Genomic DNA, 26,171 nt, shown 5'->3' on the forward strand with positions numbered 1-26,171 from the left:
AAAATCTACGAGAATTCCAACTTGAAAAAAATAAAGTTTCACAGAAAGAAAGAATAGATTAGAGATGCACACAGCAATAAACATAGATCTTTAAAATATGGCACAACATGGAGAAATACAAAGAAAAATCTATTTCACAATGTCATTTATATACATTAAAAGTACTGCACACAAAATGCTGAACATTTCACAAGGATACATACAAATAAAACAACCCACAACACACATTTTAGAATAGATGCCTGAAGATAAGCATAAAACAAACAAAGAGAACAAGGAAGGAAACTTGCAATGATGGCAACAGCAGGTTAGGACTGGTAAGTATGATCAACTCTACGTCTGTACTTGAAACCTAAGAGAAAGAAAAATATTTTCAGGATCTCCTGAAAATCTACTCAGAATATGTGACAAATGAATAAAAGAGAAAGAGGGAGGGAAACCTCTAAGATTACAGAATTAAATACTCCCAGAAACTAATTTTTAAAATTTGATAGAACTTTCCTTAGAGTAGTAAGTAGACTCTGTAGCCACAGTAAAAGGTTTACAGAGTTATCGTGACAAACTTTACACTGATCAAAAAAAAAAAGATTGGGGCACCTGCCCGGCTCAGTCAACTGAGCATGCAACTCCTGATCTCAGGGTTGTGAGTTCGAGCCCCACACTAGGTCTAGAGATGAAAAATAAAATCTTAAAAAAAAAAACCCGATAAAGGTGGATCTTGAAACAAAACCTTACCAAGAAAGCCCAATTCTCTCTCTCTCTCTCTCTCTCACACACAGCAGACACTGTTTACTCAGTACAAGACTTATCACATAGTCTATTTAAACAAACTTTTGTTTACATATTAAGCCCTTAACTTGGGAGAAGAGTATCAAAAAGCAAAATGAATAAAGAAACAAGACATGCTTTAAATAGAAGAACAGAGATAGCATAAAAATAAAAGGATACAGGGGCACCGGGGTGGCTCAGTCAGTTAAGTGTCTGCCTTTGGCTCAGGTTCAGGATCCTGGGATCAAGTTCCACATCGGGCTCTTCTGTTTAGCGGGGAGCCTGCTTCTCCCTTTGCCTGCCTCTCCCCACTGCTTGTGAGCTTTCTCTCTCTCTCTCTCTCTGACAAATAAATAAATAAAATCTTTAAAAAAAAAAAAAGTAAAAGGATAGAAAAAGATAGACCATGCAACCAGTGAGCATATGAAAGCTACTGTAGCTATATTAATAACAAAGTAGTTTTCAAGGCAGATTATCAGAGATGAAGAAAATTTCATAATGATAAAAGGGTCAATTCATCAAGAAAAAGCAAAAATGTAAAGGTATATGCACCAAATAACACAGCGTCAAAATACATGAAGCAAAAAACAGGTAAATCTAGGAGAAAGACAATTTGGGGATCATGGCGGAGTAGGAGGATCCTGAGCTCACCTCCCACAGACACAAGATAACAGTTACATTTATGCAACTAACCCTGAAAACAACTCAAAGACTGGCAGAACAGACCTTCCATAATTAACTGTAGAGAGGAGGCCACAGGGAAAAGGGTAGAAGTGGTGGAGACATAGTTAGGAACCAAATCTCTAGCAGGACTAACCACAAATGGGAGGGACATCATAAGCACAGAGAAGAAAATCCGATCCCACACCAGGAACCCTTGGCACTAGGGACCTGCACTGGGAGGATGAATCCCTATAACATCTAGCTCTGAAAACCAGCTAACTTCAGGAGCTAGAAAATCAGTAGGCTTAACTCTGAGAATGTCATTAGGTGACAGGAAACTGAGTGCCCACTCCCAAAGAGCCAACATCATAACAACTCAGCCCAAGACTTAGCACAGAAACAGCAGTTTGAAAAGTACCTGGGGTATACATGAAAATTTATTGACTACTCTTAGAACGTGTGCTGGAGAAGCAGGGATCTTTAGGAGAGTTCTTTGGGAAGAAATGTGATGGCAGTTGCCATTTCTCTTCCTGTTCCTCCAGTCTAGATAGCCTGACACTTGTAGGAGCCAGGACTAACTCCTTCGATCTTGCTACCTCCTCAGGCCCCATCCCTACTCCTCTGCAGATTGCCCCATCCCTACCTGCCTGAGCAGGCACCCCTTCAAAGCAGATCCTACTCACCACCCTATAGGTAACCCCAGCAAGGACCAGTACCACTTCAAAGTGATTCCTGTCCTGGGGAAGGGAGGAGATAACCTTAACACAGCAGTGTGTCCATAGTTCCAGAAGCCCAGGCTCTTAGCTGGTTGCGCAGGGAGCAAGCCGTGCCTTCAGTGCATCTGTGCCACTCCCTGCCCTTTGGTGTACCCACAACTGCACCAGAGAGGCTAACTGCAGACAGAGAGGCTGACTGCTGGCCCCATTTACCAACAAACCTGTGGTGGCCTCAGCCCTCACGACAGCTTAGGGAATAAACCCTGACCAGTGTGCCCGCAGCAGGCAAAGCAGGTCACTGCAGCCTGCTGGGCTGAAGACAACAGCAGCTCATCCTTGACAGTAAGTACACACAGCCCACACAAGGAACATCGCTGGAGCTACTCCTTCCAGTGACCAGGGGGGATTGAGCTATAGGTACCACAGGACCTCTTGTACACAAGGCCACTCCTTTAAAGACCAGGGAATCTAACTCACATAATACATAGAAACAAACACAGATAGCTAGACAAAATGAGAAAGAATAAATGAAAAATAATGAAAAACTGAAAAAGACAAAACCACAGTAAAAAAGCTAAACTAAACAAAGGTAAGCAAAGTGCCTGATAAAGAATTGAAACCAATGGGTCATAAAGATACTTCTGAACTTGAGAAAAGTGGATGATCTCAGGGAGAACTTCAACGAAGAGAAAATATTAAAAAATAATAAAATAAACAAAAAAAAACAGGGCTGAAAAATTCATTAACTGGGTATCCACAGTAGATTAGAGGATGCAGAATGGATCAGACAGGATAATGGAAAGCAATGAAGCTGAACAGCCAAAAAAAATTAAAATTTAAAAAAATTAAATGAGACCATGTTAAAAGTACTCACATCAAGTGTAGTAAAATTTGCATAATAAGGATCCCAGAAGGAGAAGAGAGAAGGGGGCAGAAAACTAATTTGAAGAAATAATGGCTGAAAACATCCCTAACCTAGGAAAGAAACAGACATCCAGGCCCAGGAATCATAAAGAGTCCCTAGCAAGATAAATCCAAAAATCCCACATTAAGATACATAATTAAAATGGCAAAAATTATTGATAAAGAGAGAAGTGTAAAGGCAGGAAGAGAAAACTGTTACATACAAGGGAAGACACATAAGGCTATCAGCTGATTTTTCTGCAGAAACTTTGTAGGTCAGAAAGAAGTGGCATGATATATTCAAAGTCCTGAAAGGAAAAAAGCTACACCAAGAATACTCTACCCAGCAAGGCTATTATTCAGAATAGAAGTAGAGATAAACACAAACCACAGTTAAGGGAGTCAATCACCACTAAACTAGCCTTACAGGAAATGTTAACAGAAACTCTACAGCTAGAAACAAAGGCAATAGAAAAAAATAATAATAAGAGAAGAAAATTATGAAAGGAAAAAATTTCACATATAAAACCAAACAAATAGAAGTAGTAAGGTAATCACTTTTAAAGGCAGTATAGAGGTTAAAACACAAAAGGAATAAAATCAGCTACATCTACAAAAATTAGTCGAGGGATACATAAATTAAAAGATGTAAAATATGACATCATATACATAAAACGTTAATGGGGAATTAAAAATTTAGTGCTTTTGGGGGCGCCTGGGTGGCACAGCGGTTAAGCGTCTGCCTTCGGCTCAGGGCGTGATCCCGGCATTATGGGATCAAGCCCCACATCAGGCTCTTCTGCTGTGAGCCTGCTTCTTCCTCTCCCACTCCCCCTGCTTGTGTTCCCTCTCTCACTGGCTGTCTCTATCTCTGTCAAAAAAAAAAAAAAAAAAAAAATCTTTAAAAAAAAATTTAGTGCTTTTGGAATGTGTTCAAACTTAAGTGACCACCAATGTAATACACACTGCTATACACATAAGATGTTATTATAAGAACCCAATAATAACCACAAATCAAAAACCTGTAATAGATACACAAAAATAAAGAGAAAAGAATCCAAGCAAAACACTAAAAAAACCATCAAACAATATGGGAAGAGACCAAGAAAATAAGAAAGGATCATAGAACTAAAAAAAATAATCAGAAATCAGTTAACAAAACAGCAAAATGTGCAAACCTATCAATAATTAGTTTAAATATAATGGACTAAATACTTCAAAAGACATGACTTGACTGAATAGATTAAAAAAAAAAAAAAAGATCCATCTATATGCTGCTCATTTTAGCCCTAAAGACACATATTAATGGGGATCCCATTAAATCCCAAAAAAAATTGAATAGACTGATTATTAGTGATGAATTGAACTGGTACTCAAAAGCTCCCAACAAAAGTCAAGGACTAGATGGATTCACAGGTGAATTCTATCAAACATTTAAAGAAAAGTTAATACCTATTCTGCTCAAACTATTCCAAAAAACAGAGGAAGGAAAACTTCCAAATTCATTCTGTAAGGACAGCATTACCCACAAAACAAAACCAGACAAGGACATCACAAAAAAAAAAAGAAAACTACAGGCCAATATTCCCTGATGAACATAGACGCAAAAATCCTCAACAAAATATTAGCAAGCTGAATTCAACAATATGTTTAAAAAAAATCATTTACCACAATCAAGTGGGATTTATTCCAGGGATGTAAGGGTGGTTCACTATTCATAAATCAATCACTGCAATATATCACATTAACAAGAGTAAGGATAAAAAAACATATGATCTTATCAATAGATGCAGAAAATGCAACTGACAAAATGTAACATCCCTTCATTATATAAACGCTCAACAAAGTGGGTTTAGATAATGAAGGCCATATATAACAAACCCACAGGTAACAATACTTCATGAGGGAAAAACTGAAAACTTTTCCTCTAGCAACAGGTATAAGACAAGGATGTCCACTTTTATTCAATATAATAATGGAAATCCTAGCTGCAGCAATCAGACAAGAAAAATAAAAGGCACCCAAATTGTTAAGAAAAAAGTAAACCTGTCTCTATTTGCAGATAACATGATAACACCTATAGAAAACCAGAAAGACTCCACCAGAAAAGTGTTAGAACTACTAAATGAATTCAGTAAAGTTGCAGAATATAAGTTTCAGTACACAAGATTAATATACAGAAGTCTCTTGCATTTCTATACATTAATAATGAAAAAGAAAGAAGAAACAATTCAATTTACAACTGCATCAGAAATAAAATACCTAGGAATATTTTAAACCAAGGAGGTGAAAAACTTACATCCTGAAAACTGTAAGGTATTGAAAGAAAATGAAATGACACAAACATGAAAGTTATTCCATGCTCATGGACTGGAAAAATTAGTTTCATTAAAACGTTAATACTACCCAAAGCAATCTACAGATTTAATGCAATCCCTATCAAAATACCAATAGCATTTTTCACAGAACTAGAATAGTCCTAAATTTGTGTGGAACCACGAAAGACCCCAAACAGCCAAAGCAATCTTGAGAAAAAAAGAACAAGACTGGAGGTATCACAATCCCCAATTTCAAAGTATACTGCAAAGCACCAGTAATCAAAACAGGTTACTACTGACACAGACACACAGATCAATAGAACAGAGCCCCAAATACACCCAAAACTCATTTGGAATCTCAAGGGACCCCAAATAGCCCAAACACTCTTGGAAAAAGAACAAAGTTGAAGGACCCACACTTCCTGATTTAAGCACTTACTATAAAGCAACAGCAATTAAAGCAGTGCTACTGGCATTAAGGCAGACATGTAGACTAATGGAATAGAGAGCCCAGAAATAAACCATCACATATACAGTCAAATCATTTTTGACAAATGTGCCAAGATCATTCAATGAGGAAAGAACAGTCTTTTCAACAAACGGTGCTGGGAAAAACTAGATATGCACATGCCAAATGAAGCTGAATCCCTACCTAACACTATGTACAAAAATTAACTCGAGGGGCGCCTGGGTGGCGTAGTCATTAAGCGTCTGCCTTCGGATCAGGGCGTGATCCCGGCGTTATGGGATCGAGCCCCACATCAGGCTCCTCTGCTATGAGCCTGCTTCTTCCTCTCCCACTCCCCCTGCTTGTATTCCCTCTCTCGCTGGCTGTCTCTGTCAAATAAATAAATAAAATCTTTAAAAAAAAATTAACTCAAAAGAGATCAACATTAATTACCTAAATGTAAGAGCTAAAATTATGCAACTATTAGATGAAAACAGGGGAAAAGAATGAATTTGGTGACAATTTCTTGTACACAATACTAAATGCATAGGCAACAAAAATTATTACTAAACTTCATCAAAATTTAAAACTTTAGGGCATCAAAGGACACTATCACCAAATAAAAAGGCAACCCTCAGGATGGGAAAACATATTTGCAAATCACATATCTGATACAGGATTTATATATATATATATATATATATATATATATATATATATAATATATGAGGAATTCCTAAGACTCAACAAAAAAACAAAAACCAACCAAATTAAAAAATGGGCAAAGGACATGAATAGACATTTCTCCGAAAGCTACATACAAATGTCAATAAGCACATGGAAAGATGGTCAACATCACTAATCCTTCCTGAGAGGCAGCATTCATGGAGATGCCTCTCGGAACAAAGGAGCCGGCTAGCACCATTTCACTCCCCTGCCCCTCAGCATAAACACAGAGCCACCTGAGGGAAGCAACACAGCACAGACACTGGCTGCTTAACTTGCTTACACCAAGCCCCATCCCCCAGCGCTCTAGTGCGACTACCCTTCTCAGTCAAGTTTACCTCAGTCCCAGCACAGCAGACCCCTCCCCCAGAAGACCAGCATGAACCCATGCCCAAATTGCATCTCCCAACCAGACATTTCTGCATAGCCTCAGTCCTTGTGGAAGTGGTGTCAGGTTTTATTTCACAAGCAGACCAGAGCATACCTACTTAAAACTCAACACATTTAGGCCAGGGACCAAACACTGCCCACAGCAGGAAAGGAGAAGCAAGGTAAGGACTGGCCTGAAGGACAGAGCAGCCAAAACACAACAGCAGAGCACACGCAACACACACCAGAGGCACTCCTTCAAGTGCCAGGCCCTGGGCACTACCTGACCTCTTCTTCATAAGGCCATTACTTTCAGGAGGAGACATAATGGGCTTTTCTTTTCTTTTCTTTTTTTTTTTTTAAAGATCTTATTTATTTATTCGACAGAGATAGAGACAGCCAGCAACAGAGGGAACACAAACAGGGGGAGTGGGAGAGGAAGAAGCAGGCTCATAGTGGAAGAGCCTGATGTGCGGCTTGATCCCAGAATGCCGGGATCACGCCCTGAGCCGAAGGCAGACGCTTAACCACTGTGCCACCCAGGCGCCCCCATAATGGGCTTTTCTAACACACAGAAGAAGGCAGAGACTTGGACAAAATGCCAAGATAGAGGAATTTATCCCAAATGAAAGAACAAGATAGAGCAATGGCCAGAGATCTAAGAGAAACAGATATAAGTAACATGCCTGTAGAATATTTAAAGCAACAATCATAAGAATACTTAATGGGCTTGAGAAAAGAAGACATTAGGGAGCCCCTCACCACAGAGATAAAAGAGTTAAATAAGTATCAGAGATAATGAAATAAATAAGATTGGAGATAGGCTTGAAGCAACCATTAGCAGGCTGAAAGAAGCAGAGGAAAAATTAGTGACCTAGAAGACAGAATAATGGGAAATAATGAAACTGAATGAAAGAAGAATTATGCACCATGAGAATAGACTTAGGGAACTAAGTGATTCCATCAAATGTAGTAACATTAGGGGCGCCTGGGTAGCGCAGTCGTTAAGCATCTGCCTTTGGCTCAGGGTGTGATCCTGGCGTTCTGGGATAGAGTCCCACATCGGGCTCCTCTGCTGGGAGCCTGCTTCTTCCTCTCCCACTCCCCTGCTGTGTTCCCTCTCTCGCTGGCTGTCTCTCTGTCACATAAATAAAATCTTTAAAAAAAATGTAGTAACATTAATATTATAGGAATCCCAAAGGAAGAGAGAGAAAGGGGGCAGAAAATTTATTTCAAGAAATAATAGCAGAAAATGTACCTAATCTGGGGAAGGAAACAGACACCCAGTCCAGGAGGCACAGAGAAGTCCCATCAATACCATCAAGATATACTGTAATTAAATTTGCAAGATACCGTGATAAAAAATCTTAAAAGCAGGAAGACAAAAAGAAGTCCTTAACTTACAAGGGAAAACCCATACAGCTAGCTGGAGATTTCTCAACAGAAACTTGACAAGCCAAAAGAGAATGGCATGATATATTCAACGCGCTGAATGGGAAAAAACCTGCAGCGAAGAATACTCTAGCCAGCAAGGATATCATTCAGAATAGAAGGGGAAATCGTTTCCCAGACAAACAAAAACTATAGGAGTTTGTGACCACTAAACTATCCCTGTAAGAAATATTAAAGGGGACTCTGCAAAAGGAGAGACCAGAAATGTCAAAGAAAGGATCAGAGAAAATCTCCAGAAACAACAACAAAACGAGTAATAAAATCCGTAAATACATAGCTATCAATAATTACTCTGAATGTAAACAGATTAAATGCTCCAATCAAAAGACAAAGGTGTCAGAATGGATTAACCCCCCCCCAATAAACAACAAGATCCATCTATATGCTTCCTACAAGATACTCATTTTAGACCTAAAGACACCTGCAGACTGAGAGTGAGGGGGTGGAGAAACATTTATCACACAAATAGATGTCAAAAGAAAGAGTAGCAATACTTATATTGAACAAACTAGATTTTAAAATAAAGACTGTAAAGAGAGACAAAGAAGGGCATTACATAATCATAAAGCAGACAATTCAACAAGATATAATGATTATAAATATTTAATGCCCCCAACATGGGAACACCTAAATATATAAAACAATTAATAGCAAATATAAAAGAACTAATTGATAACATAATAACAGTAAGGGATTTTAACATCCCACTTAAATCAATGGGCAGATCATCTAAACAGAAAATCAACAAGGATACAATGGCTTTGAATGACACACTGGACCAAATGGACTTAACAGATACAGTCAGAATATCCATCCTAAAACAGCAGAAAACAAGTTCTTTTCAAATGCACATGGAACATTCTGCAGAACAGATCACATATTAGGTCACAAATGAGGCCTCAACAAATACAAAAGGACTGAAATCATACCATGCACCTTTTCTGACCACAATGCTATGAAACTAGAAATCAAGCACAAGAAAAAATTTGGAAAGACCACAAATACATGGAGGTGAAACATGCTACTTAACAATGAACAATTCAACCAGGAAATCAAGGAAGAAATAAAAAAATACATGGGAACAAATTAAAATGAAAATGCAACAGTCTAAAACCTTAGGGATGCAGCAAAGGCAGTCCTAAGAGGGAAGTATGTAGCAATAAAGGCCTACCTCAAGAAGAGAGAAAAGTCTCAAACGACATAACTTACATTTAAAAAAGCTAGAAAAATAACAAAGCCTAAAGCCAGTGGAAAGAAGAAAATAAGATTAAAGCAGAAATAAATGATATAGATACCACAAAAGCAACAGAACAGATCAATGAAACTAGTAGCTGGTTCTTTGAAAAAAGTAATAAAATTGATAAACCTCCAGATACACTTATCAAAAAGAGAGGCACCTGAGTAGTCGGTCAGTTAAGCGGCTGCCTTCAGCTCAGGTCATGATCCCAGGGTCCTGGGATCGAGCCCTGTATCAGACTCCCTGCTCAGCAGGGAGTCTCCTTCTCCCTCTGCCTCTGCAGTTCCCCCACTTAAAATCTTAAAAAAAAAGAAAAAAAAGAAACGAGAAAAAATTAAACAAAATCTCAAATGAGAGAGGAGAAATAACACCACAGAAATACAAACAAATATAAGCAAAGACTATGAAAAACTACGCCAACAAATTGGACAACTTGGAAGAAATAGATAAACTCCTAGAAGTATACATCCTACCAAAACTGAAACAGGAGGAGAGAAAACTTGAATAGAACAACAACCAGCAAAGAAATTAATCAGTAATTTAAAAACTCCTAACACACAAAAGTCCAGGGCCAGATGGCTTCACAGGTGAATTCTACCAAACATTTAAAGAAGAGTTAATAGCTATTCTTCTCACATTCTTTCAAAAAATAAAAAAAGGAAGCAAAACTTCCAAATCCATCCTATGAGGACAGAATTACCCTGATACCAAAACCAGATAAAGATTCCACTAAAATACAGAACTACAGGCCAATATCCCTGCTGAACATGGATGCAAAAATTCTCGGTAAAATACTAGCAAACCAAATCCAACAAAGCACGAAAAAAATCAGTCACCATGATCACCTGGGGTTTTTTCCTGGGTTGCAAGGGTGGGTCAACACTCGTAAATTGGTTAATGTGATACACCACATTAATAAAAGAAACGGTAAGAACCATATGATCCTTTTAGTAGATGCTGAAAAAGCATCTATCAAACATCTGTTCATGATAAAAACCCTCAACAAAGTAGGTTAGAGGGAACATGACTTCAACATCATAAAGGCCATATATGAAAAGCCTACAGCTAATCTTATCCTCAAAGGGGAAAAACTGACAGCTTTTCCTCTATAATCAGGAACAAGACAGGGATGTCCACACAGTAGTGGAAGTTCAAGCTACAGCAATCAGACAACAAAAAGAAATAAAAAGCATTCAAATCATCAAGGATACTGATACTTTCACTATTTGCGGAGAATGTGATACTCTGTGTAGAAAACTCAAAAGACACCATCCAAAAAAATTGCTAGAACTGATAAATTCATTAAAGTCACAGGATACAAAATCAACATACAGAAGTATATTGCATTTCTATATACCAATAATGAAGCAGCAGAAAGAGAAATTAAGGAATCAATCCGATTTAGAATTGTACTAATAACCATAAGATACCTAGGACTAAACCTAACCAAAGAGGTGAAAGACCTATACTCTGAAAACTATAAAACAGTGATGAAAGCAAAAGGAGAGGACACAAAAAAATGGAAAGACATTCCACGCTCATGGATTGGAATAACAATTATTATTAAAATGTCTATACTACCCAAAGCTATCTACACATTTAATGCAATCCCTATCAAAATAGCAACAGCATTTTTCACAGAGCTAGAACAACCAATCCTAAAATTTGTATGGAAACTCAAAAGACTCCAAATAGCCAAAGCAATCTTGAAAAAGAAAAGCTAAGCTGGAGGCATCTCAATTCTGGACTTCAAGTTGTATTACAAAGTTGTCATGATCAAGACAGTATGGTACTGGCACAAAAATAGACACACAGATCAATGGAACAAGATAGAAAACCCAGAAATGAACCCACAACTATATGGTCAATTAATCTTTGACAAAGCAGGAAAGACTATCCAATGGGAAAAAGACCAGTCTCTTCAACAAATAGTGTTGGGAAAACTGGGCGGCAACATGCAAAACAATGAAACTGGACCACTTTCTTGTACCAAATGCAAAAATAAATTCAAAATGGATTAAAGACCTAAATGTGAGACCTGAAACCATAAAAATCCTAGAAGAGAACACAGGCAGTAACCTCTTGGACATCGGCCATAGTCACCTCTTTCTAGATAGGTCCCGAGGCAAGTGAAACAAAAGCGAAAATAAACTATTGGGACTATATCAAAATAAAAAGCTTCTGCACAGTGAAGGAAAGAATCAACAAAACCAAAAGGCAACCTATGGAATGGAACAAGATATTTGCAAATGAAATATCTGATAAAGGGTAATTATCCAAGATATATAGAGAACTTCTAAAACTCAATACCCAAAAAATGACTAATCCAATTAAAAAATGGGCAGAAGACGTGGATAGGTATTTTTCCAAAGAAGACATACTGATGTCCAACAGACACGTAGGAAGATGCTTACCATCACTGATCATCAGGGAAATACAGATCAAAACCACATGAGATACCACCTCACACCAGTCAGAATGGCTAAACTCAACAACACAGGGAACAACAGATGCTGGTGAGGATGTGGAGAAAGGGGAGCCCTCTTACACTGTTGGTGGGAATGCAAATTGAAGCAGCCACCCTGGAAAACAGTATGGAGGTTCCTCAAAAAGTTAAAAATAGAACAATCCTACAATCCAGCAATCGCACTACTAGGTATTTATCTAAAGAATACGAAAATACTCATTCAAAGGGATATATGCACTCCAGTGTTTATAGCAGCATTACCTGCATTAGCCTAATTATGGAAACAGCCCAACTATCTACTGACTGAGGAATAGATGTGGCATGTACATACAATGGAACATTAGCCATAAAATGAAATGTTGCCATCTGCAATGACATGGATGGAGCTAGAGTATAATACTAAGCGAATTTAGTCAGAGGAAGACAAATACCATATGATTTCCTAATATGTAGAATTTAAGAAACAAAAGAAACAAGGAAGGGGTGGGGAAGAGAGAGGCAAACCAAGAAACAGATTCTTTACAAGACAGAACAAACTGAGGGTTACCAGAGGGGGAGTGGGTGGGGATGGGTGAAACAGGTGATGGGGATTAAGGAGGGCACCTGTTGTGAGAGCACCCGGTGATGTATGGAAGTGTGGAATCAATGTTGTACACCTGAAATGTTACACTGTATGTTAACTGGAATTTAAAGAAAAACTTTTTAAAAATTCCTAAAGAGGAAAAGAAGAGCATAAAAGTTAAAAATCACAGAGCCTACCTTCTCAGTATGTCCAGCAGGAGTGAAAGGTAATAGGTAAACAGTTAAATAGAACCATTCAAGAAAAATGAAAGCAATTAATAGAACATGAGGCCCAAATACCAGCTCCAATGACTGTGCATAATAGAACTTTTCTGCAAAGCAAGGCTGCAGCACCCCCAACAGAAAAAGACTCCCCTGGGAGGTCTCCAGCACTTTTGCCAGTGTGAACAGATGTAGCTGAGGAACTTTCCAAAGTTATAAAAATATCCCCAAACTGTCATTTGACCTTTAAAAATGACACTGGCATTTCAATCTTGCAATGCCAAGTTTATTTAGATGATAAACAACACATCCACACATGGATCGTACTTAAATTCCCATTCCCGTCGGCTGACAGCAGCATCTTGAGGCCACAGAGACTGTAGGGGTTGGTACCGTTATGATGGCTCAGGGCTTTCTGACATTCTGCCTTCCGGGCCCTTTCCACCGCTCCTGTGGCCACCAAATTCTGATAGAGCATATGTCCAAATCGATAGGGAAGTTGCCCTATTTGCCCACTTTCCAGGTGTATCAGCTCACTTAAATGTCACGACTACTACCCACATTTGTATCGGGCCCTGTAAGGCGGCTATTAGGGCTTTTCCTCAGGTGTAAGATAGGCAGCCTCAGAGATCCCATGAAAATTAAATAGCAGCGTACACACCCAAATACTCGGGCAGGGCCTAGCACAGAGCAAGCCATCGGAAAACAGGAGCCAAGTTTCCCTGAGGTCATGCACACGTTCTCCAGCTCCTAACTTAGTGCTCTTTCTACCAAAACTGCAGTTTTCAGACTTGGGGTGCATGGTCCCTGAATAAAGACTCTCGTTGGAATATTTGAGCACACAGCTCTAAGGGAATAAATTCCCAGACCCTCGGCATTCTTACTTGCTTTCCTAAAACTGAATTCTCGGGTAGAGGGGCTGGTTCTTCTTCCCTCTGCTCCTCTCTCACTTCACAAAAAAGGGCCAACTTCTCATCCATCCTGAATCATATTAAATATACTGTCCCACCATGCTCAAATCTCTAGGGCACCAACCAAAGGTAATTAGAACTATTGTTGTCTTTATGAGAAAGATAATGTCTTTAATGAATGGGTAATAAATCCCTTTGGAAGGCAAGAGGTTTCCAATTATTTGCTTTCAACAAAATTGAAGGAGACCTAATGTCATCAATAGATCATTAAATATTTTTTGCTGAGAGATCACCATATGGTTTTTGGCTTCGAGCTTGAGAGTTCAAAAACTGAAGACAAAACCACTACAAAAATGCTTTCCATCTTATTTACTTCTTTATGTAGACAAGGTTGACCTCATGAGAACAGAATTATGCTAAACCCCATCTCATTCCAGCAATCAGTAATATTCATCAGTGAATAGATACCAATAATAAAATGCTCCATCCATATCATTAAGAATCCAATTTCCAATAAACGTAGCTTTTATGCTTAAGAGTTAATTATCCAAGTTGGCAACATTTATGGGTTTTTTATTACAAGTGAGTAACAATTTTACAAAAATGATATGTACTCATATGCATGACATTTATGTTTGATTACTTGTTTACTGCTACCAATTGTAGTGTTAACTCAATCTTAACGAGTTTTTAAGACCTTAGTTTATAGCCATAGGAATTTTTTAAAAATTTAAACTCTATAATCATTTTTGTTACCGCAGATATGTGTGACTAGAGGATCAATAAAGGACCTTGAACCTCAAAATATTATGCTAAGATAAAATTCTGAGGGAGAACAAAAATAGAAAAAGGAACAATATAAAATTTCTGGATGTTACTGAGAAGTATATTTATCAAACGATGTTGATATAAAAACTGTTCTAGTTTTTATAATATCCACTGTATGTAGTTTTCATTACTAAATGTCAGTATTTATAATTCACTAAAACTTAAATGCTTTGCAACCATTTTAAGGGATTTAAAAAATTTAGACGTCAATTTGAAAACATCCTAGAGAGTGCATAATTTTACTAAATTTTTTTAGGAGTCATATGAACAGAAAACGGTGATGATCATTGCACCAGGCTCCTGGGTGTGACCACAACTCTTGTGAGAGACGGACCAGGAGGGTGCAGGGTCTATGAAGAAAGAACAGGGGCAGTACTGACAGCATTTGCAGGCAAGGAGGCAATCGGGGGACCCTGTGGGTAAACACACACACACACCCCCCACACTCCAACTGCTACATTCTCCATTCTGGCAGGAAATAAGCAAAAAGCTTACAGAACTTCTGAAGCTTATGAAAATGTAAGCAATGTTTGAAAAAAGAAACAAGTTCGGGGTAGACTTCCTAATAATTGCCAGTCAGCTGAAGGCCAGCTCAGTATCCCAGTTAAGGCTGGAGGGGGCCAGGCACAAGGGGAGGCCATCATAAGGGATCCTCTCTGCCTTCTGCAATCGGTGCTGGAAAGAGGAATTCTCCTGACCTTCCCACCCCTAGCAAATGACCTTAAAAATCAAGCTATTGCTTGTAATCATGTGCTTTAAAAATAGATTCATTGCATTCTTCCCTTTAATTTACGCTCTCCTTTGTCGCATACTCTCTCTGATTCATTCATCCATGCCAGAAATCATCCATCCTGTAACATGCTCTGGGTCCAAGCTAGGTCCCAGGACGGCCAAGTAGCTAAAAATCACTCCTTGGACCTGCTCTGAGCTACGTGCAGGCCAACTTGCTGGCTTTCACACACACATTAATCAGCTTAGACCTCCTAACCCACAGGAGCGTCAGCCTTCCACCTCCTCTCAACCTAAAATGTTCTTTAAGATGCTTTTTACTCTCTTGCATCCTCCCAGGACTCTTTGTAGACAAGCCCCGTTTAATGCTTGTTCCTCTAAGCACTGTGGTAACAGCCAGGGGTGTAATTAAGACACCCAATTTAGGTAGTTCCACTTGGGTACAGACTAATTTGGGAAAGTCAGGTACTTGCCCCTCCTCCTCGCCCCCAGAAACACAGTCCAGATCTCAGAAACAGAGTAGAGACATCTAACCCCCGAAACAGGGCAGCGGCTATTTGATAGACCTCTCCACAGGGACAGTCACCCACAGAGGAGAACGAGGGAAGAAGAACTCATATTTATAACTTGCCAATAGGTCAGTACTTAAACAGCAGTCCTATGAAGCAGGCAGCTCTTGCCAAAATCCTGCAACCACTGAGCGGGAAAGCTAGATTTGAACACAGCATTGCTTGACTCCTAAGTTCCTACCTGAGCTCCCCACCGGCCTCCAAGGTGAAAAGGCCTAACACTCAACTACTTCATAAGCACCTTCACATACGTCCTGCCCTTTAAATGGGCACTGCCAGGAATGCTTTGCTACACAGGCAAATATTCATGGGCCTTCTCTCGCTCTCCTTTTTAGCATGAAAGCTCTTAGAGTCAGCATAGGGGCCACATTTATCTTTAAGTTACTATTTAAGGGGTGCCTGGGTGGCTCCGTGGGTTAAGCATCTGCCTTCAGCTCAGGTCATGATCCTGGGGTCCTGGGATGAGCCCCGTGTTGGGCTCCCTGCTCAGGGGGGGAGCCTGCTTCTCCCTCTCCCTCCCTCCTCCCACTGCTTGTGCTCTCTCGAGCACTCTCACTCTCAAATAATAAAATTTTAAAAAAAGAAAAAAAAGAATGAAGGTGAAATAAAGATGTTTTCAGACAAAGAAACAAGCAAATTTATGTTTTTTTAAAGTTACTATTTAAAAGGCTTAATATAATCCTAGACACACAACACAGACTTCAAAACTGTTATTTGACCAACAGTCTCTGTTCAGGGCTCCTTTCTGGGAAGAGATTCCTTAAGAGAGCCCCTCAACTTCTAAGCTCCCAATAATTCATTCACTTATTCAACAAATATTTAATAAGCATTTACTACATGCGACATGGGAGGCTCTGCTCTGAACGCTGAAGATACAACAATGTGCAAAAGAAAATCCCTACCCTTATGGGGTTTAGATTGTAGTGGGAGAAATGGCCAACTGAAATACAAAAACCACATTATATAATGTGATCTTAAGCAGTATATAAAGAATCCACCACAGTGTACCTTTTCCTTGATACAACTAGATGTACAAATATTTATATGTAGTTTTTCTACTAATTTACTCCTCCACCATTATCCAAGTTCTGTTTAAAGAGTTATAGGTCAAGGGGCGCCTGGGTGGCTCGGCTGTTAAGCGTCTGCCTTCGGCTCAGGTCATGATCCCAGGGTCCTGGGATTGAGCCCCGCATCGGGCTTCCTGCTCGGCCGGAAGCCTGCTTCTCCCTCTCCCACTCCCCTAGCTTGTATTCCCTCTCTCGCCGTCTCTCTCGGTCAAATAAATAAATAAAATCTTAAAAAAAAAAAATTAAAGGTCAAAGATTTGCCTGATGGGTGATCTGAAAACTAGATAGGAAAAAATGAAAGCATGTTCCTTACACTGCTATATACACACTTTTCAAAGCCACAGATTCACACAAAAAATGAAGACTTCTCTTTATAGGACAGGCTTGGGGAGAGAGGCTAAGTCTTCTCCCAGAACTAAGTGTCTCACTTGGGCCGCAGGAGATGGGCACGCAGCTGCCCACCCCTCCATCCCATGCCCTGCTCTCTGGACAGTCACACACCCTCTTTGCTCAGGTTCTTTACCGTGGCTCCCTCCACTCGGAGCGCTCTTCCCCCCTGCCCTGTCACCCACGCGGCCCCATCATCCTTTAGGTCTCAGCTCACATGTCACTTCTACAGTCACTCCACGTGACAACCTACAAGCCCATTAGCGGCCTCCGCTCTGTGCTCCCAGGCCTCTGCGTTTCTCCCACAGGCACGGATCCCAGCGTGCATAAGCAGTCCTGACACCTGATCTGTGAGGACTGGGAGGCACCCTCTCTGTTCGCAGGGGCAGTACTCCCTGCCTGGACAAAACATAGTGCCTCGCACACAGCAGATGCTCAATTGACATTTGTTAAATGGAGAAGGCATACTAATTATATTCAAATATCTCCTCAGTGTGGCCATGGGTAAGCTCAAGCAGGTGGAAGGAATCTTGCAGGGCCATACACTCTCACTGCTAACATACAATCGTCTTAGATAACTGTTTCTCAGTTAATGGAGAACGTTCAGCATTCAGCACACTCAGCCTTCAAGGGAGAGAGGAAGATACAATTTATAAATACCTGCGTTTCAGACTGAAGGACGAGGGTCTTAGTTTCTGCATGTAACATACATTACTATTTCAAGTTCTCTTTCCACTGCTGGAGATTGATTGGGGGGGGAAGCCCCTCTTTTAAGTTTTCAGTTATTTTGAAGGAAAGACCAAATAATCAGACTCGTGGTAGACAACCTAACCACCCTCCTCAGCACAGACCACTCCAGGGTTTTCCCAACACGCAAAAAGACCCAACCAATGATTTATTCATTTTGGTTTGAACCCAGGGAATATTCCTAGTCCTAAAAGAAATCACAGACAAGAAAATTAAGCCTTCTATCAACAAGTGACCAGTCTGGTGACCCCGACAGTATGGGCCATTGATGGCTGGTGTAACCAGCACACCAGATGAAGGTTCCTACATCTTCGTGCTGCAGGGAGGAGCTGCCAGTGCGAGAGAGCAACCAGCAGGTGTCCGCAGCCTACCTGGGCTTCGGCTCCTCCCATGTGAAACAATTCTGGACTGTCCCTGACCTCCATGCTACCCTCAACAATTTTTCTTCCATTCAACTCCACCTGTCCTGAAAAGATATATGCTCAGTAGCTATAGTGGCTGATGTATATATATCAAGGGAGGGAAAACATTTTAATATTTTATCTTCTTGCAGAAATGATCCTTTTTCACAAGAAATCTTGTTTAAAAGCACACATATTATAATACATATATAAAAGACTACAGTCTATATACTAACTTAGCCGTTTTCACCTGACTTGAAAAAAGAGCAATCTGAAATCCAATGGGCTATAAATGAGATTGTATAAGATGAAATAAAATGTTCATAAGATCAAATAATATTAGGAAAAAAAGATCAAAAAGGAAAATTAGAACTTGATATGTTCAAGAAGCCAGACCTCAGTTTCAGTGTGGCAGGGGACAGCAACAATGTTAGAATACTCCTGTTAAGGGGCACCTGGGTGACTCTGTCAGTTAAGCGACTGACCCTTGATTTCAGCTCAGGTCATGATCTCAGGGTCATGAGATCAAGCCCCACCTTGGGCTCTGTGCTCAGCAGGGAGTCTGCTTGAGATTCTCTCCCTCTGCCCCTTCCTCCACTCTCTATCTCCCCCTAAAATAAACAAGTCTTAAAAAAAAAAAAAAAAAACTCCTATTGATCAAATGCTTTACTTACCACAATGACGTATCTCCATCCAACTGTACATGTTAAATGAGATAAGCCGCAGGAAGGTCAAAAATGTAGGCTTAGGGGCACCTGGATAGTGCCAGGTGCCAGTCAGTTAAGCATCCAACTCTTGGTTTCGACTCAGATGGTGATCTCAGGGTCGTGAGGTGGAGCCCCATGCTGGACTCCACGCTCTCGCCCTCTCAACCCCTCCCCCGGAATAAATACATCTTAAAAAAAATTAAAAAGTGCAGACTCTAGAACCAGAGGACTTGGGCCCAAATTCTGTGTCTGAACAGCTGTAAGACCTGTTCAAGTTACTTCCAGGCATTTCTACTCAACTATGAAATCGGGATGCCAATTATACCAGGGTAAATGACTATAATAGATTCATGCTGCCCTTTTAAAAATCTCTGTGCTCACCAAAGACCTAAATATCAGCAATAGGATGAAAGAATAGAAATATACTAGTACCTACCTTCCAGGGGCTATTGTGAGGAACGAATAAGTAAAAACACCTAAAACCCTCAGGGGGGTTCCTGGCCCATAGTGAAGTGCTCAACTGATGTCAACTACATTCTGTTTGTATCCATAGTAAAGAGTATTTTAACATTTATTTTAAATTATGCACAAGAATTACCAGGCATGAACAATGGATTATCTTCGTTTATTGCTGTGAATTGGAAATCTGTTCTAAACCTACCTACTTACTTACCTACCTACAGACTGGTGTAGCAATTTTATTTGTGTTTTGGAGGGAGGACTTGAGATCCATGCAAAACCTAAATATCATTCTTCAACGGCATTGCAAGTCAAGTACATAATGTGTTAACTATACGGACTGAGCAAATATTTCCTCAGACTTCAAAACGTTTGAATAGACATATCTGAACATTATTGAATTCTGTACCCAGGAAAAAAAAAAAGCACTACTTGAATACCACCTGGAATAGTTAATGAATAAGACCACTGACTTTGGTTCTTCTATTTTGCTTTTGTAGCATGTCTTAAAAGCAATTACTATTCCATTACTGTTCACACAAGAGAAAATTTACCAGCTTGTAATTTAGAGGCAAGTGGAGTAGACAGAAGAAAATGGAGTCACCCACTATAGTTTCCAAGAAGCAGGAGACAACAGTCTAAATGTTTAAGAGACACACGTTCATTGCACCAAACAATAATCCGGGCATGTCTTCATGTCTATTCATGAGAAAGGATAATCAGGGAAAAGTAGGCTGGAGGACAAAGAATGATGGAAAAAGACAACACGGAGAGGCAGAAGAGAGAATGTCTTTTAAACCCAAATTGTTATTTCTGGTCCATTAAAATATCAAAATCCAAGTGAAAACTGGTCTTCATAGAAAACTCAAAAATTAGCCCTAACTCAAGTACCGTGCACCCAGGGAGAACACGGAAAATCTTCAGATTTAACACTGACAGACTAAGAAAATTCGCTGCAGTTTTATACACACAGTTTTAGAAAATTCTCACGTTGTATCAGCCCTACAACGTGATTATTAATAAGGTTGTAGACGGGGAGAAATAAAACACAATGGGCACATTTCAGGCAAAATCGTCATTTTATGCTACACCTAAGAGATTCTTTCAGGTTTCTTCACGTTGACAAGATAATTACCCTACACTAAGTAACTGGGTCAAAGGTAAAAGTAAAGGTAGCTCTCTGGTCTCCATTCAGGAAACAGAGGCAGAACTTAGTCCTTGAGGGGAAGGGCAAACATGGTAAATTTGAATATCCTTTCGATTGTGGCTCCAATAAGCTGCATATAAAGAGGGGAGCATACTGATGCTTCAGAAAGGGAACGAGACAGAAAATTAAACCTCAACTCCTCCACCTGCCCAGCACACAAATAGCTTAACTGCACCCAACAGAAAATCGAAACAAAGGGCCTCTTTAGTTCACTGCTTGCCAGAAAGGCATCTTCAAGATGCCTTCTCATTAACTGAGTCCTCTCACGCCCCCCCTTAAATGTCTCACAGTTGGCCTGTCTTCCAGTCTTTGCTCATTAAAGTTAAAATTTTTAAAGTTTTTCTTCTTGCTGGGAAAGGACTGTTTGTTAACCTTTCGATTCAATTGATTTCCAAAGGTGAAAGCAACTTCCCCTGAAAAGCATCAGCTTTATTTTTTTTAAAGATTTTATTATTTATTTGACAGAGAGAGAGAGACAGCCAGCGAGACAGGGAATATGAGCAGGGGGAGTGGGAGAGGAAGAAGCAGGCTCCCAGCGGAGCAGGGAGCGCAATGCGGCGCTCAATCCCAGGACCCCGGGATCACGCCCTGAGCACAAGGCAGATGCTTAACGACGGAACCATCCAGGCACCCCAAGCATCAGCTTTATTTATTTTTTTTAAGATTTTATTTATTTATTTGACAGAGACAGCCAGCGAGAGAGGGAACACAAGCAGGGGGAGTGGGAGAGGAAGAAGCAGGCTCCTAGCAGAGGAGCCTGATGTGGGGCTCGATCCCATAACGCCGGGATCACACCCTGAGCCGAAGGCAGACGCTTAACAACTGCGCCACCCAGGCGCCCCACCAAGCATCAGCTTTAAACTCAGGAAACACCGCACGGTTTTCTAGCAAAGAACAGAAGTCTCATTGATAGTGTTATTGAAAATGTAACTAGATAGTCACATTTATCTGCAGTTGTGGCTTGTATTAAAGTAGCTTAAATTCTTCACAAATAGGCTTTTCCAGAGGGTTAGACAGATAGGGTGTTCCGACAGGCAGGATTACCTGTGATCTGTGGGGTAAAGCCCCCTCCGTGCCACAGAAAGAGCAGGAGAAGCTGCTGGGATACTGCAAACCTGAAAAACCCTGTCCATCTCCAATGCACAGTCCAGTTTCTGTGGCTACCACTCCCCCTAAGCGTCATTAGCAAGTGGATGTGGCTGTTAATGCAGTGTTGTTCGATGCAAATATTTCTTTCCTGGCAGCATAGCTCAGTTGAGAGGGGAGGCTGAAAATCGGTTAGCTGTATGGAAGAAGCAAGCAGCTCTCCAGTTACCAGGGAGGAATAATTGAACACAGATTGCCTGTTGCGCCTTTAATTTAATTTGGAGATCTTTCATCTTTCAGTTTCCTTCATTTGCAGCCAATGCTTAGCGAGCTAATTTGTACCTGGTTCATTTTCCTCCTTTTATCTTATCGACATTAACATCAACCATGGAAATTAGAAGCACTATGAATAAAAGATGAAGCCTGACTTGGGACATTCTCTCCTTAAGTACCGTGAATGACTTAAAAACTAATTTGTGTGTATGCACAATATGGAGGACTGAGATCTATCCGCCTCACCTCTACAGCACCCTTGACGGGCATCTTCCCTTCCCCCAAGGAGTTGCAGCTTTTAGATGTTTTATCTAGTCCTACCTGTTCTCCAAGAGAGCCAATGCCTGGACTATAACGCACATGGAATCATTTATCTTAGAACTGGTATAAGGTAGACCATCCCGTTACTGCATAAAACCAAGGATGCATAAATCCCACTAACCTGACTTTTTAGAGAGTTCGATATCGCTTGCCTTACAAGGAAAAGAACGCACTGCAAAAAGGAAAACTGAATGTATCAACATATATGCATGGCGAACAGATGCCACTCTGTCCAAGAACACTGTGTGTGGGGGAGGATGAGAGGGGGTGGAGAAAGGGACTAGCCTTGAAATTACTGTCTGGGAGTGGCCTCTCGGAGCTACAGAATTTCAATTCCAAGCGTATCATGTGTATGACGTTTTTTTAAACAGTCCTTCTGTCGTATATTTTGTACCACTTGGAACCTCTCCATGAAGAAGAGCTGCACATGCTCTTCAAATAAGTTTGATTTTTTCCATTACTTCCAACTGTACAAAATTTGAGTGTCTTGTATGTTTTGCATGTTTTTCCCTTTTTAGTTTCCTCTGGGCCAATACTATTTTCTTCTCCTCACCCTCTCCTCCTTTATATTCTCTTTCCAATGGACCAATGAAATGTCTACTGGGATTTTTTTCTTGCTGCTCAACATCCCCCACAAACAAGTCTTCCTTTCAGGTCGGGAAGCCTCAGAGGAAGACTGTGCTCAATTGTTTCACTGCCTGTAATGCCAGCTCTTCTACTCATCTAACCCTCACACCAATAGGCTAGAACCCGGAGATAAACCAAAACTCACACCCCTTCACAGCACATCCCCCTAAAAAGTTGATTAATAATGATGTGCATTACATATACAAGACCACACATTTTTACAGGTAAGGCAACTTAAAAAAAATACTTCGGAGTTTAAAATTATGGTGTATTGAAACGTAAAGGTCTTTGCTTCAGAATACAAATCACTGTATCTTTTGGGGAAAGAGTATGTAAGCAGGATCAACATTAAAGCCCAACTTAAAAAAAAATCAGATTATATCTCTAATCTTGGTTATAATAAAGACAACCCCCTGCACCTTCGAGCTTATCTATTTCTTCTGAGGAACAGGGAAAAAAAGCCCTACATTGCAAAAAAGATGGAGAAGGATGGAAAGCAATTACTGGTCCTTTTATTCATGGAGGAGAGGATGAATAGAAATGAAGGTGGCAACTGCCCTTTTAAAAAATGGTACCTTAAAAGCCACATGGACAGAAAAATTAAACTGAAAGGGTACAGAGTCACTCTCTCCCAAGGTTAAGAAAGCCAAACATTTATTAGGATGAAGGTGTGGGGCGTTTGTGTTTACCAGACACACACATTCTCCAGTCTACCTGGCAGGAAGGGGGGGGTGTGGTGGAGTCTCAAAAGCAGGAGGTCAAGGAATTTGTGTAAGGAAAGCAATAGTCCCACCAAGTGTCAAAGAGTCCAAGTTTTTGTTTTTTTCCAGGTATCTTTGTAAGGAAGAAAAGTGAAAACCATGCACTCTGGACTCATTCGCAGAGCACACACAAATTGCAAAATACTAGCCTCAAGAAGTAACACCTGTCTTAACCCCCTGCTGGCTCTGTGCACGAGTGGCCTTCCAAGGGAAAAGAGCCATTTCGGGGGCAGGGGACCGCGCTGCACCCAGGGCCTCATAGGGAGCACCAGGACACAATGGGCAGGTGCAAGAGAGGCTTTAGGGAAAGTTGAGAAAAAGAATGGGGCTGTCCGCCTGATAATTTGGGCTGCAGAAAGACAGAACCACAGGGCAGAACAGTCTCAACTCATTTACCAAAAGTTTTCCTTGAAAAAGAGGCAATCTTCAGAAGCAGGGCTTTTGTGGGGTGCAGGAAGACACAGAGGTTGGACCCACATACACACCTCGGAGAAGTTACTGTTTTCACTAATAATCATTTCCGTGCCATCAGACTATGAGAGAAATTTGTCTCTGGGGTGATTCTTAGTCACCATCTCCACCTTCCTCCCCATATAGTTCTAGACTCGGGAGTACACCGACCTGCCCACTGAGCTGGGACCTTCCGCGACCGGTTCCTGAGAGCGTGCCTCCCCCCTGCCCCCGCAGCGACTCTCCCTGCCATCTGGGCTCCATCCTCAAGTCAGCCAGAGCCTCGTTCCTGGAAATCCTCGCGCCTCACCTGTGCTACTCCCTCGGCTCAATCTCAGGACCAGGTGGACTGTGAAGCCCCTGGCCACACGCCCTCCCCTGAGCCACAACAGTCCTTTGGTCCACTCTCCACCCCCAAGGCCCGCGTAAACACGCCAGGGCCAGCGGAAGCTACAGGCTGCCCGCGAGGAGCGCTCCACCTGTAGTCGCGAATAGGAGTACGGAAAACTGAGAACTCCCAAGTGCAGCCGCAGCCGGGCCGGCCCCGAGGCCCCTCCTGCGCGTCCCCCACCCCACCCCCCAAGCTGGGGCGGGCCGGCCGCTACCTCCTGAAACAGCTCCAGGCTGTAGGTGTTGTCGTCGTCGGCGAAGAAGAGCACTCCGGACTGCGCGCGCTGGTGCTGGTGCCTCTGGCGCAACCAGGCGAGACCGGCGTTACGCTGCTCCGTGGCGCGCGGCAGTCCCGGCCTCTTGTAGCGCCGCGGTGTGGGCACGTGCAGGTGCGTGCTGGGCAGCCCGGCCCGCGCCAGGAAGCGGCTCACCAGCTCGCTGCGCGCCGCCGCGTCCTCCACCAGGATCCAGTGCAGCTGCGCCACCTGGCGGAAAGTGTTGGCCAGGCGGGTCAGCTCGGCTTTCTGCACCGGGCGGCTGTAGGTGGGCGTGATGGCATAGATGGTGGGCAGAGGCGGCTCGGGCCGCGGCCGTGGCTGTGGCCGCGACTCGTTGCGCTTCTCCCAGCCGCGCCCGGGGCCAACGTCTGGGCCGCCCCTGCGGAACGGGTGTCGGGCGCCCCCGCGGCCCACCGCGTAGGGAGAAAAGTAGGGGCGCGGGGTGAGCGGGGGCGCGGGTCTGCGCGTGTCCACGTCGAGCATGATGATGACGATTAGGATCCAGGGCAGAAGGATGAAGAAGCGGCTGAACAGCACAGACTTCATGGTGCGCTCTTCCCCGGCCTCTCGGGCGCCCCTAAGAGGGGAGAGATGGAGGACCCCAGGGCGCAGTTTGGACGGCGGCAGCGCCCGCACTCAGGAAGCCGCGGCGGGTGCGTTCTCCATGGGGTCTGAGGACGCTGCGGGGGCCGGGAGCCGCGGGACTCAGCCCCCTGGCGTGGGAGATCCGCGCAGGTGCCGAGAGGCTAGGGCTACAGGGAGTGCAGGCGGGCTGGCGCTGTCCCCCGGTCCCGGTGAGTCGGCGGGAAGCGGGACTCTGTCCAACCGCGCGCTGCTGGCCCCGGAGTTGTGCCGAGCGCCAGGAAAGCGGTGATCCCCAGCCGCTCTTTCTGAAGAGTGGGAGCTGGGAACCGGCCCCAGGGCTCCTAGCCACTCCCGTCCCGCGGCGCTGCGGGCAAAGGGACTCCAGCGGTGTGCTCCCAGTGCGCTCTCTGGGGGCACCTTCGAGGGCGGGAGGCAGGCGCTGAGGGCTTTCCTTCGTCACATCCCAGCCGGGTTGGCGAGGACCGGGAGGGGACGCCGGAGATCTTGTGCCCCCAGCTCTGTTGGCGCGCCGCAGCGG

At 42.2% G+C, this 26,171-nt stretch overlaps 1 protein-coding gene across 1 annotated transcript in view; it reads right to left on the reverse strand.

The window, feature by feature from the left end:
• Nucleotides 1-25,594, reverse strand: part of B3GAT2 (beta-1,3-glucuronyltransferase 2) — a 73,735-nt gene extending 48,141 nt beyond the window's left edge. The window contains exon 1 of the mRNA XM_026507115.4: nt 24,986-25,594. Coding sequence (XP_026362900.2) covers nt 24,986-25,594 — 609 coding nt within the window. The remainder of the gene's footprint in view (nt 1-24,985) is intronic.
• Nucleotides 25,595-26,171: the final 577 nt, after the last annotated feature.

Source organism: Ursus arctos, unplaced genomic scaffold (assembly GCF_023065955.2).
Source record: "Ursus arctos isolate Adak ecotype North America unplaced genomic scaffold, UrsArc2.0 scaffold_29, whole genome shotgun sequence".
Lineage (NCBI taxonomy): Eukaryota > Metazoa > Chordata > Mammalia > Carnivora > Ursidae > Ursus > Ursus arctos.